The sequence below is a fragment of the Quercus robur genome, chromosome 3, assembly GCF_932294415.1.
Source record: "Quercus robur chromosome 3, dhQueRobu3.1, whole genome shotgun sequence".
In the NCBI taxonomy this organism is placed as follows: Eukaryota; Viridiplantae; Streptophyta; class Magnoliopsida; order Fagales; family Fagaceae; genus Quercus; species Quercus robur.
In genome coordinates this window covers 23570619-23583665 of record NC_065536.1, presented here as the reverse complement: position 1 = coordinate 23583665, position 13047 = coordinate 23570619, and the positions used below count along the sequence as shown (strand labels likewise).

General features: G+C 35.4%; 1 protein-coding gene across 1 annotated transcript in view; it reads right to left on the bottom strand.

Annotated features, from left to right (window-relative positions):
• Positions 1-13047, bottom strand: part of LOC126717528 (protein CHROMATIN REMODELING 20) — a 52353-nt gene that overhangs the window by 19823 nt on the left and 19483 nt on the right. The window contains exons 11-20 of the mRNA XM_050419296.1: positions 11596-11903; positions 10377-10467; positions 10081-10296; positions 9302-9421; positions 8485-8651; positions 6844-6985; positions 5934-6083; positions 5592-5647; positions 5201-5504; positions 980-1118 (exon numbers count right to left, since the gene is read on the bottom strand). Coding sequence (XP_050275253.1) covers positions 980-1118; positions 5201-5504; positions 5592-5647; positions 5934-6083; positions 6844-6985; positions 8485-8651; positions 9302-9421; positions 10081-10296; positions 10377-10467; positions 11596-11903 — 1693 coding nt within the window. The remainder of the gene's footprint in view (positions 1-979; positions 1119-5200; positions 5505-5591; positions 5648-5933; positions 6084-6843; positions 6986-8484; positions 8652-9301; positions 9422-10080; positions 10297-10376; positions 10468-11595; positions 11904-13047) is intronic.

Sequence of the window (13047 nt, the reverse complement as noted above, 5' to 3'; positions counted from 1 at the left end):
TTTGGACAAGAAGACAATCCACCTCTATATGTTTAGTTCACTCATGGAACACTAGGTTGGACGCAAAATCAATTGATGCTGGATTATCACAAAAACATAATCATAGGCACCTGCACAATAAAATTTATCTGCTCTTGAATATTATCACATAAGCTCACACAATGTATGAGCCATGACTCTATACTCAGCATCTGTACTCAAACATGAAACAATTACTTTTCCAAATGACCGAGTTTTCTCCAAAAGTAGAAGTTATATTTCATACCCCTTGTCTTTTTTCAAAAAAATAAACAAGATTCTTATTAAGAGTCATGCCACCTCTAATATAAAACAAAAGGCATTTTGAGAGTCATGCCATTTCAAATGTTTCACTTAAATTGGGACAAAGGAGATATTTATTTTCATCAAGTATGAGTCCAAGCAACAACCCTATTATTACGTAAAGGAAAAGAACCACCTACACAAGGCCAGAAAAATTACAACAATGCCAAGAAAATCTATTTTTCCTTCGTTATATGGTCCTAAAGCCTGTGGAAAAATTTTCACATCACAATTCTCGCTAAAAACCATCATATCCAAGAAAAAAGTAAAACAATCTCTGAAGTACATTCAATGAGTTCAAAAGGAGAATGGTGGGATGGCTACCAAGCAATTAAATGCATTTTTTACCAATATGTCTACATTTCAACAAGAGGAGTGTCATCAAGCAGTTGAATACATTTTCCTTTAGTTGAGACAAAATAAAACATGAAAAGCAAGTTGTAGGATTTACAGATATAGCATGTACCACCTAATCTCCATATACTGCAACAGGGTTATCAGGATCAACCAAAATACAAGTTCAGGAATAACAGATAACAATTTACTACATTTACAGGAAGGACATGAGATAGTAGGCCAATATCTAGCATATCCAATACAGAGGTACCCATGGACGAATCTTGTGAAGTATAGGAATCAAAAGGAGAGGAAAAAATACCTCCAATATCCATATTATAATCTATGTTTTCATCACTAGAACTGTCATCCACAAGAAAATTCTCTACAGCATCTTCAGTCCTTCTTACGTAGTCTTTGTCTTCTTTGGTCAATTGTAAGATCCCAGGATGGTTCCATATCTACTACAGACAATAAATCATTTCAATTAAACAATTTACGTAAACAAAGTAGCAAGATCAATTTAAAAAGTAAGATTTAAATGCTCAAGGACCTATTCCTAAAAGGGCAGAGTCATTTTAACTCGGCAAATGTCAATCGATTTGGCAGCATGCCAAATGATTACACAGTTTCAACTACCATTAATAGTATCAAATGTAAGAAAAGCTTTAAAAAAAATTTACTAGTATCATAGTTTCGCAGATGTGAACAAGATATTGACTAAACATTGTATCATTTTTCTAGATAAGTAAAAATTTGTATTGACCAAAAAAAAATCATGTAACAGGATACATACACGAAGTTTTCCTAAAGACTTCCAATGAACAAGATAAGCAATCAAAAATTTATGAAGTCAGAAATTGAATTCATATTATTACACCCAAAAGTATGAACATTCAAACAAAGTCCCTAGAAGCAGTGTTCAGCTCAAAAACTGAGATCTCCATGCCATTGAATGTGCAATTGTTCCTCTCCCTCCATAATACTTACATTAAACATAAGAGAACCACATTCCCAACAAAGGACCTACCATGCTTACCAAACCAATTGTTCCAATCAAATAATACCTTGACAACTCCCTTTGGCATCACCCAACACACCAAATAATGAAAATACAAATGAACACTTCTCCTGAGCTAATGTGCACTGCACTAACAAATGATTCAGTCTAGGAACAACTGCCTACCAAAAATATGCCTCTCCCAATAAAATTTTCGTGCTCCAAAATTTTCGCAAAAGTTGCTGCCCAAACAAAGAATGTCACCTTTTTTGGGACCCAACTACAACATATACTCCAGCAAACAGCAGACAACTTGCCCCTTGCAATGCTTCATAATAAGATCAAGCATCAAACTTTCCCTAATTGTTCAATCTCCACCTTAAAAAGATGCAACCTTCCACCTTTGAATAAATACAGTTTCTCCGAAATACAGTTTCTTGAGGCTATGTTTCATGGTAACTATTTATGGTTCGCCTATAAGGGGGCGAGGTAAGGATAAAATGTGCTGGATTCCTAGCAAAGTTAAGGGTTTCTTGGTTAGTGATTATTATAGAATTTTAGCTGGCACCGCTTTCTTTGGGTTTCCTTGGAAAAGTATTTGGAAGCAGAAGATTCCCTCTAGAGTAGCTTTCTTTGTTTGGACTGCTGCTTTAGGAAAATGCTTGACAATTGATAATTTACGTAAAAGGAAGGTGTGGATTCTGGATTGGTGCTACATATGTAAGAGAAATGGTGAATCGGTTGACCATCTATTTCTTCATTGTCCTTTTGCTTCGGATCTATGGTCTATGGTTTTGGGCCTTTTTGGAGTTTCTTGGGTTATGCCGCACACTGTTCTGGGGCTGTTATGGTGTTGGCAAGGCAGCTTTCGTCGTCATCGAAATGGTTATATTTGGTCCATCATTCCTCATTGCTTATTGTGGTGTCTTTGGAGGGAGAGGAATAGTAGATGTTTTGAAGATACTGAGAAATCTATTCCGGACCTCAAGCTTCTCTTTTTTAGAACTTTAAGGGATTGGTTGTTTGCTTTGCAAGATAAATCTTTCCCCTCTTTTATTGATTTCCTAGACTCTTGCAATTTTTGTATTTGATTTCTTTTCCCTTGTACACTCCCTGTGCACTAGGGTGTCCCCTTTATATCAATATATCTTATTACTTATCAAAAAAAAAAAGTTTCTTGCATCCCGAAAGTCTATACTACTTATAAAAATAAAAATAAAATGGTTGGTTATATATAATTCATGAATTCTCCTGAATGATCTCTAGATAGAATCAAGGTAGTCAACAATGTACCATACCAGCTGGTATGGACAGTATTTGTTGTACCGGCTACAAAGCCGGTACAGCTACAACATTGAAATGTACAAGTTCTAATACCGGTCCATTCTGGTCTGTTCCGGCCATTTTGGCCTTTAACGGCCACTCTGGGCGAAAAAAGCATTCTTGGCCAGTACCAGCTTATCTTTTGTGTCCACAATGGTTTGCCTCCATTCTGTCTCAACTTCTCAAACCTCCCTCTCAAATCTCAATCTCTCTTTCAGCCTCATGCCGGCAACTATTGGAGTCATTTTCACATCTCTTTCAGCCCTCATGCCAGCAAATCTCAATCTCTCTTTCAGCCTCATGCCGGCAACTATTGGAGTCATTTTCACATCTCTTTCAGCCCTCATGCCAGCAACTTCACACCGGAAAATATTCAATCTTCTCTGCTCACGTAGTTCTTAGCTTCCTCCGCTCACCAAGCAGAGTCTTGTAACTTTGATCTTGCTTTATGTTTTTTCAGTCAAAATGGGTCTTGTAACTCGTAAGTTTAAACTTCTCTTTTGTTTATTTTTTTTAACTCAAAAATGACAAATGTTCACGTGTGAAGACTGAAGAGTTGTCTTCTTTTCTCTTCTTCCAATGTGTTTTCTTTTAATTTAATTTATTTTATTTTTTGTGCCCACTTCTTATATGGCTCAAGACAGGGCCATTATATTAGATGTGTTGTGAACTAGCCCAATTGGGCCATTATATTAGGCTAGAAATTATGATGAGTTGGACCATTTGTATTTTATAAATATATATATAGTGGTATATTTATAAAAGATATACCGGTAGTATCCGATTCAAAATATTTCATTCACAATTACTAAATTGAAACGGCTTCCGGTACAATATTCACTCCCTTAGATAGAATACCTAAAAAAATCTAAAATGCATTTGTTATTAGTTGAACACTAATAAGTTTGCTATTAAAATAGATGGATAGCAGCATTAATAACATATTCTTTGATGTCCAACATCTAGATACATGCGAGTGTGTCAATGTGCAAAAAGCATAAATACTATAGCAAATATCCTTAAAAAAATTCCAAATCAACTTTTATCAATAGAAGATATCATTATTTATTTTTAAAAAAGGTGTATCAATTATTTAATGAAAATTGATAATCGTTTACAATTTATAAAGAGGGTCAATGAAGAATTTAGATGAAAGCAGTGGTAAAATCAATGACAACTCTTTTTTCTGATTTTTGATTAGTGACAACTCAAATCACCAAGCCTTAATCCTAAGTAAATTGGGTTCATGTATGGATCCTCATCGATTAATAGGACCAAATGTATTCTTATCCACTATTCTATCTTATTTTATCTGTTCATAGCTTATGTACTTGCCCATGACTTCTTGCTTCTACCCCCAGTTCCAAGCTTTTGTAACATTCTCGTACTTAGTCTTGATAGTGGAAGCTTTAGTGGCATTTCCATAACTACATAGACTAATAGACTTTATGGGCACACTACACGATAGGTCTTAAGCCCACGTTAAGGGGACTCAAGACCACAGATAGAATTTACAGGTAGAACTTTGTAAAGTTCAGTCACTTGAGACAACTATGATTTAAGTCAAAAGGGGTAAATCTGTTTCTATTTTAAAATGATCCAAAAAGAAAAAGATTTGAGTCAAAAAGGGCTTTATGTCCACTCACACAAACTAATGTTTCCTGTTGCCAAGTGCTTTTGGCCCAAAATTGCTTTCTAGTGGGAAGTGCTTAGACAGCAAAATGTTGGGCTAACATGCAAGTATAGAACAGTCTCTCCATGAAGCTTTTCCTCCACTCTCACTATTGTAACTCTCCCAATTATATTAATACCAGAAGCAGCCATTTTGCACCTAAATTCTTCAGAATGCTCCTTGAGGGGAGTGTCCCTTGGTAAAGCTTTCCCTCCCAACTCTCACCAATGTAATTCTCTAAATTATATCCATACATTAGTAGCCATTCCCACCTAAATCAGTGTGCTGTGCCAACTAACTATATTATTTTGCTTCTGTATTGTTTTATTCTTCCATCAATACTTGCATAAACATTATCATTGTCATGTGAGCATGTGTGGCCATAAGATACTCATTAGCTTACTTGGTACTCGTTTGGGCAAAGCAAGATCACAGGGTCAACTAGCCTCTACCTAGGATCATAGCAATGTGACCATAAGCATAAAATGTGTCTTAATTGTAATACTGCTACTCTCAAATCTTGAAAAGCACGCAAACAAGATGCATACCTGAGCCAACGCCTGGTACCCAGCAAAAAAACTTCTCTTTATAATCTTTTCATTGGAAACCTTGTCCTTAGTGAATCCATGCACATCAAGAAATCTCTTGTACAATTTCCTTTGCAAGGGAGAAAGTTTTACAGCAATCACAAAGACAGTTTTGGGCGGCAAGTCATTCTTCACCACATTCATGTCCATTCTCTGGACAAATCCTTTCAACTGTTCATAGAGGATATGAGACCTTTGGTTCATAATTTTCACATCATCAAGAGTTGAATTAGTATGCTGACCATTCTCAATAGGATTTTGGAAGCTGCACATAAGGAAAAGCTTAACTAAGAAACATGGTAATAAGTAAAATAGGACATCAAGCAAAGTAATGGAGGTGAAGAAGTCTTGCCGGTTCCTAAACTCATGGCTGCTTCCAAGAAAACCCTCTCTTACAAAATCAACCATCTGTTACAAATGAAATTCAACAACATTGAAATGGTGAAATATAACACAATATATAAGGTTGTACCCAGTGCTCAAAGCTTCCACTTTTGAAAGCTCTAAAAGAAGTTAATAGTAGGCAACTTTAACCCCACTTATTTTGGAGAGGCCAACTCTAGGATTCAAACCTGCAACATGCTGCTTTGGGTGGAAGGCACTTGCCATCTCACTAGGCCCAACCTCTAAATACAAATATTATATAAATATTAATTTTTTTAAAAAAAAAAAAAAAGCTTTTGTGTAAGCTTACACAATAATATTCCATGAGATTGTTCTGAAGAGGTGATCCAGTTAATGCAATTCTTCGCTGGCATTTTACTTGTTTCAAGGCCTGGGTTGTGTCAGCCCTCGTATTCTTAATCATATGGGCCTCATCACAAACAAGTATATCAGGTCCATCCTATCGAGGGAAAAGTAAATTTTGTCAGATGAATGCAATGAATAAAGGAACCTGTGGGAACAAGATTTGACTGGATCATAAGCAGCAGCTGTACTGAATTGCTAAAGAATGGAAATAGAGATAAAGTTCTTTTTTGTAAATCTAGGCAAACACTTTTGATAAGTAACGAAAATTTTATTGATAAAAAAGGAAACACCTGTGTGTACTTGAGGAGCAGTACAATCAATCTTTCAAATTACAGTGCTCAAGCAAACATGCAATGTTTTATAAGACATTTGGAGATTTTTTATAGACTTGATCAATTTACAGATGCAATAGAGATGAAATATAATTTGTTTCTAAAATTATCAAAGTGACTAAACTAAAATAAACAAGACATGCAAATATGATTAATCTTTAGTTGTCAAACATACAAGGAATACCACAGATCAGATTTCAGATAACATGCAGGTTTCTATTAATAGAGAGGCATTAAGAAAGTAGATCAAGAAACATAGAGCCTGTATGTAATTGGCCAAGCACTAAAAAAATGCAGTAATACTGTTGTCTCTCAACAGAAAAAGTACAAAATAATTAAAAACCACATGCAAAATGATGGCCACAGATATTAATGCAAAGTATCATGAATTGAACCACGTCTCATGCTATTAAGCTTAAATGTCATACAACATTAATTTAGCACTTAGGATAGAGTGATTGAACAAGCCAAAGGCACAATGTCGATCATTTGAAAAAGGGACATTTTGGTAATAATCGTCACCTGCAAGGCATAACAAATTTCTCTAGCCATGTGCCGATCCTTTACATTCTTTCCAAGGGATAAGTTCCGAAAAGCTGTATACCCAATCAAGAAGACACCACCCTTAGCCCTCCACTTAGCAAACAATTCAGCTCTTCTTTCCCTGTCAAAACACATCATGAAGTCACTAAGTTGCAAAGATGACCAAAGGAATACACAATAAACTTCATAAAATGAAAAAAGTTTATATCTTCTTTTTTAATGTTTTACTATAAAATATCATAGTGATTCTATTAAACCCATACAAGGACACAAAAAGATAAAGGGGGAAAAGCTATTCATCTTTCCCATGCTTTTGAAAGAAACAACCAAATCATTATTACTTAAAGGCTCAGAGGAAACTTAATTCTCCTATTAGTTTACAACAGTCCAATTGCTACAATATGCAAAATAATCAGTTTTCACAAATCTGTATTATCCCAATCAAAATGCACAGTTTATGCTTCCATTAAACTACAGGTACCATTCAATGGCACTATCTAAAAGCATTTGAGCATGTCATGGTCACTTCTCAATTCTCCAATTTTAAAGCTATCTTGATTCTTTTTTTCCTTTTTCTTTTAATAATGTAAACTCTATTATGCCAACTGCAAGTAGTGTAGACTCAGATTGTTTGCAGCAGAGGCCTGAAAGCAGGAAATTTTGAGGTTAGTTCTTTAATCAAGTTCTACTAGGTCCAAGTGATACGAAATTTCCTTGGAAGAGCAATTGGTTCACTAAAGTTTCAAGGAAAGTGATCGTTGTACTTTTGTTTCCTGATTTGTGCCCCCATAGTACATCCCCAATGTACTCGGTTTGGCACTTTTTATATTATTAATAATATTCTTACGTTACTTATCAAAAAAAAAAAAAGTTTCAAGGAAAGTCCCTTGCTTAGCATGGACAAAAGCTATGGGGAGAATTTTGACAAGGTACAATCTAATTAAAAGATGCTTCATTTTAGTTAATTCCTCAGAGGGCGATCGATCTACTCGTCAATTGAAGTGTTGTTTTGGCAAATATAGTTCTCTCGTTTGGAACTTGGCCCCTCTCTGCTTGGTGTGGACCATATGGAGTGAGATGAATAGTTGCAATTTAAATTGAGTGGAGGGCTCTGTAATTGAGCTGAAATCAGCATATTTAAGACCATTGTTTGAGTGAACCCACATCTTTGGCATAACTGAAGTTTCTGTTGTAGATTTTGTTGATTTCTTCCCCTTCCATTTGTGCTTCTTTTATACAATATTCTTTTGTAGCTTCTTGTGTACGTGAGATATCTATTCCATTATATCAAAATTTTCCGCTAAAATATATCTTAGCCCCTCTTAAATTTAGTTTTGCTGTCATTTTTGTCCCTCTAGTTTCAAAACTTCAAAATTAACCTTCTGAACTTTTGAATTGCTACTGTTTTGAACCCTCAAATTTCCAAATAATCCCTTGAACTTTCAGATTGCTGTCAATATGGTCTGTCAACTTTATTTTTTATTTTTACCAAGTTTTAAAATATAACATCATTTAGGGATAGTTAACGGTCAATAGTTAACCGAACCTGATGGGAATGGTCTATGTCTAAGATTCGAGATATGCATGCACGTATATGTATACTAAGCAAGATTGTTAGACCTTGATACATCTTCCAGCATGAAGACACGAAGTGGCTTTAACTCTGAAGGCCTCCACTTCATAAACTCCTGCCGCCAATTATGTAGCACATTCACCGGAAGAACAATGAGTGCAGTTTTTAATCCCAAGTCGATACTTCTCATAGCAGCATACAAGAAAGTTATGACCTGAATATAAAATATGGCAAACAGAAACTATTTCCATTAGAAAACAATCAAGGAAAACTAGCAAGAGTAAATACATATAGCACTGGAGCAAGTAGTTAAACAAGACAGAGTTTGATATGTTCAAAACAAACTAATCAAAAAATATATATGTTCAAAACAAATGCAAATTACTAAGTCCCTAATGGTCTCTTGGCCAAATGGCATCTCATCCCCCATATACAGAGGGTGGAAGGTGAGGCTATGATTTGCATTTAATTTACCAATTTAAAAATATAATATTTCTGAGATTTACAGAAGAATAAGCCACTAAACCAGAATCAAACAGATCACGCAATTTAACAGCAGGCCTCAGCAAGGGCACGTGAGCTAATCCCAAGAACTTATTCCACGTAATTGACTAAATGTCCTCGTCTACATGAGTGCATCACTTCTATCATTTTTTTATATATATAAGTGATGCGTGTATCACTTCTATTTATATCATAGACACTCCCTCCTAAGCTCTTTTTTACTCCATTGGAATCAAATCACACTTTCACTATGCATTCAAAGGTCTTCATCCCAAGCCAATGCTCATGCATTCTTCCAATAGGCAGAAGTATATCTCAAAACACATGTATGCATGAGCAAAACAGATGCACCGTGTATACCTGAAAAGTTTTACCAAGGCCCATGGTATGAGCTAAAATGCAACCAAGACCTTTATCCCCAGACTTCACTTTTCTGATAGACTGTATGATATTTTCCCACATAAATCTTATCCCCGTAACCTGCAATAACAGATAATGTAACAAGATTTTAGCAAATTGTGTCAAAAATAACTCCAAAAATATCAACATATAATCATCAAAGACAGTTGTAGAGAGGTAATCAATAAGTTTAACCCAAAAAATAAAAAAGACAATTCTCAAGAATTTTCCAAACATGAAATCCCATGCCCTTCAGTGGGGCTTGTCCCCCCCTTCATCCCTGACTAGAACTCATGCAAGCCAATTCAAAAACTAAAACCAGCAAAACTAATGCCAAAAGTCAAGTTAGCGTGCGAAAACATAGAATCAGCAGTCAGACAGGTAGCATGCAATATAGGCCAAAAGAACAGTTCCAGCACACCTAGGCCATTATAAAACATTTTAAACAGGACTTTCCCCAGAATTCACTTTCCTTAAAATTGTTCAGACAAAAAAAATGCCAACCTCATTTATATTACATTGTATTATCACCGGAATACATAAAATCTAGTAGTGAACCACATTATACTTTTAGGCAGGATCAGGTATACAAAAATCATGCAATGCAAACATAAGTCAGATATTAGACATGGAAGGTTGATAGAAATTCAAGCCAAAGAATGAAAGATTCAGCCAAGAAGAAATAACTCCAAAACCAATCCATGTGGAAAATGAAAATGTGAAAGAAAAAGGGAGGAAACCTGATGGGCCTTCAATTTAGCCGAGATGCTTGGAGGAATCCTGACAGCTTCTTCCCCTTTCTCCCTTACAACATTCACTACATAACCAGTGGAAGCATCACCAAGCACTTCAACACTAGCACCTTCAGATAAATTCCCATTAGAGCCTGCAGAGCTCATTATCTTAGACTTGGCCGAAAATTGTACTTGCAAAGACTTCAGACGTTCTTGGCGTTCCTACAAGAATTCAAAAAACAATATATAATTTGGTACCCAGAAAAAGATACGACTGCACGTATAAACCAAAAAATGGGTACCTTTTCGATTGCAATTTTTCTTCTAGTCTCTTCTCCTAATTCAGCATCATCAAGGATCCTTCGAATTTTCTTTTTGTTCCTTCTCTTAGAGCTGATACAAAAGCAGAGAAAATTGACAACTAGCACAAGAAACAAACCTCCTAACATGTTTAGGAGAGGACAAAAAGTTCATAGATCAAAATTGAAATATATCTTCCAAGTCACGATGACTGCACTGCATAGCTCACAAGAAATATGATGCAGGGCCTTTCAAGTATACTTGTCAAGCATCAAGAAGGCTGCCAATGCCAAACAACTAGTCTCAGTACCAGATTGTGGTCACTTTGTGATCAGTTTTGAGATTGTAGTCACTTTGTGATCAGTTTTGAATGCAATTACATAGATTAGCATGGTGCTATTTCAAGAGATGGATTTCTCTTAAGAAGGTTTTGTCACAACTTGTTCCTAGTTCTAAGCAACACTCATTTCCCTTAATCAATTCTAAGCCTAAACAGCAGCCTCCTTAGAATTCCTGCATCACAATAATCCAAAAAAAAACCTAAAGGAAGAACTAACTCAACTTGACATGCAAAATAGGTTTAATCCTTTGGAATTTGGTTTAACCGCATGCTTTCATATGTTAAATCTAAATTCAAATCAAATAAAATTGTAAGGAAAATAACTCACAGAAATTAACAGACGAACTTTAAATCGAATATCACCTCTTCCATGAATAAAAAGTGAGCAGTAAGGTCACAGGTTCAAAACCTACTACATGTGTGATTCAATTTCTAAAAAAAAAACTCATATGATGTAAGCGAATAAAAAATCCATTTTGTTAAACAAAAAATTCACAACATTCATTACAAAAAACTCTGCTAACATTGCACACAAAGTTTAAGTCATTAAATGAATAAGAAAACAACATTCATGTCTCCAAGTCTTTGCATAAATATACTTCAATGAGGTCCACTTCTTGGCTTATATAACATAAAGGATAGATTATTTTTTTGGCTCTTAAGATTCCTTGTTAGACTATGCTCTTAATATTAGGATTTGACCTGTATCTTGTCTTTTTCTTTCATTTTTACTGGGGTGTCCTTTAAAAAAATCCTAGTGTGCAAGGGTTGTGTCCCTTGGGTGCTTCTTCATAAATCTAATGCACATAAGTAAATAAATAAACAAATCTCTGCAGAAAAGAATAATAAAAATAAATTACCCATTTTGGAAATTAATTTACCTGTATGCAACATTCACGTCTGAATCTGAATCTGAGTCTGAATCTGAATTATCAGAATCACTATCAGAGCTAGAAACTATCAAAGTTCCAGATCCCATGGCTTTCTCTAACTGCAATGATAATCTCTGCAGTAGACTTGGACAGCAGCAACAACACTTCCAGCCCAATGTCTGTATCTCAGACAAGCATTCCTCACCAATGTTCCTCTTTATACAATTGGTGCAGAACAATGTCCTGCATTTTTTGCAACTTACCAAATCACTGCCTCCTCCGCACCATCCACAGTAACACTCAGCACAATCAGAATCCTGCCACAAATAATTAATTCAATACAAAATCCAACATAAAACACTAAAGAACACCTATTGATTGCATTGTGACATTCAAAACTCATTAAATCAATTTAAAATTATATCAAGCCATCTCTTCCATCTGACTAAACAATGACACCACTAGATCCAATGAAGCTATGTGGCTGGCCATTGTGTAGTCCTGGAAGCTGGTGGCAACAATCTCACCTCAACTCACAATTATCTCCACTATACCAACTTGCAACCATTCTCTCAAATAGATAAGTTCCAGCATCATGACCAACAACATTTACCACAAACTCAGAACACCATTTACCACATTTAACAGCATCGTGACTAACAACATTTACAAATTGCCATACCCTCATTCTTGCTGGGTGAGAATGATGCCCCACAACCTCTGGCCACTATTTGGTATTTCCCCCAACAGGTTGGATCAGGCCAGCAACAACACCATGATTTTGGTTTTTATAAGTAGGAATTATTTAAAGAGAAGGGGATCTCTGATTTCACATGTAAGTGATTTATGGGAATACGATTATCTCCTTCATTAATTTTTTGAACCCAAGTAATTAGATTCACACTTTACTGATCTTCAGTTTCTAATTCAGCCAAAGATCAGAATATATGTATCCTTTTTGGCCAGATGAAAGAAAAGTCCTGAATAGGTTTGCAAAGCCATGTGTTGTTCCAACAAGTCCGATCCCAGCCAACAAAAACATCATTGATTAGTAATGGTCAGAAAACATGGGAATGAGACTAGCAGAGTGCGGGAAAGCTTTAACCAAGTGTTATCATAGTTGAAATCCCGTTTTGAGATCCTAATTTGACAAGAGAGTGAGGCAATTTCAAAGGAGATTTGTGGAAAAAGTAAAGGAATAAAGTTACTAAGATACCTCTCAGATAAATGTTACCCTATTTGCACGCATACACACACACACACACACACATAAATATATATATATATATATATATATGTACACACAAACATTTAAGTCTACAATGAGGCCTTGAAAAAACACTTATTTACTCAAACTAAGCCTACTACAGTTCTCTCCCAACCCCCAAGTTCAAATGATCTCTCTAACAATTTGTTTAAAATGTTTAAAAAATACTACTCTATTTCTCCTAATTGTTGGGG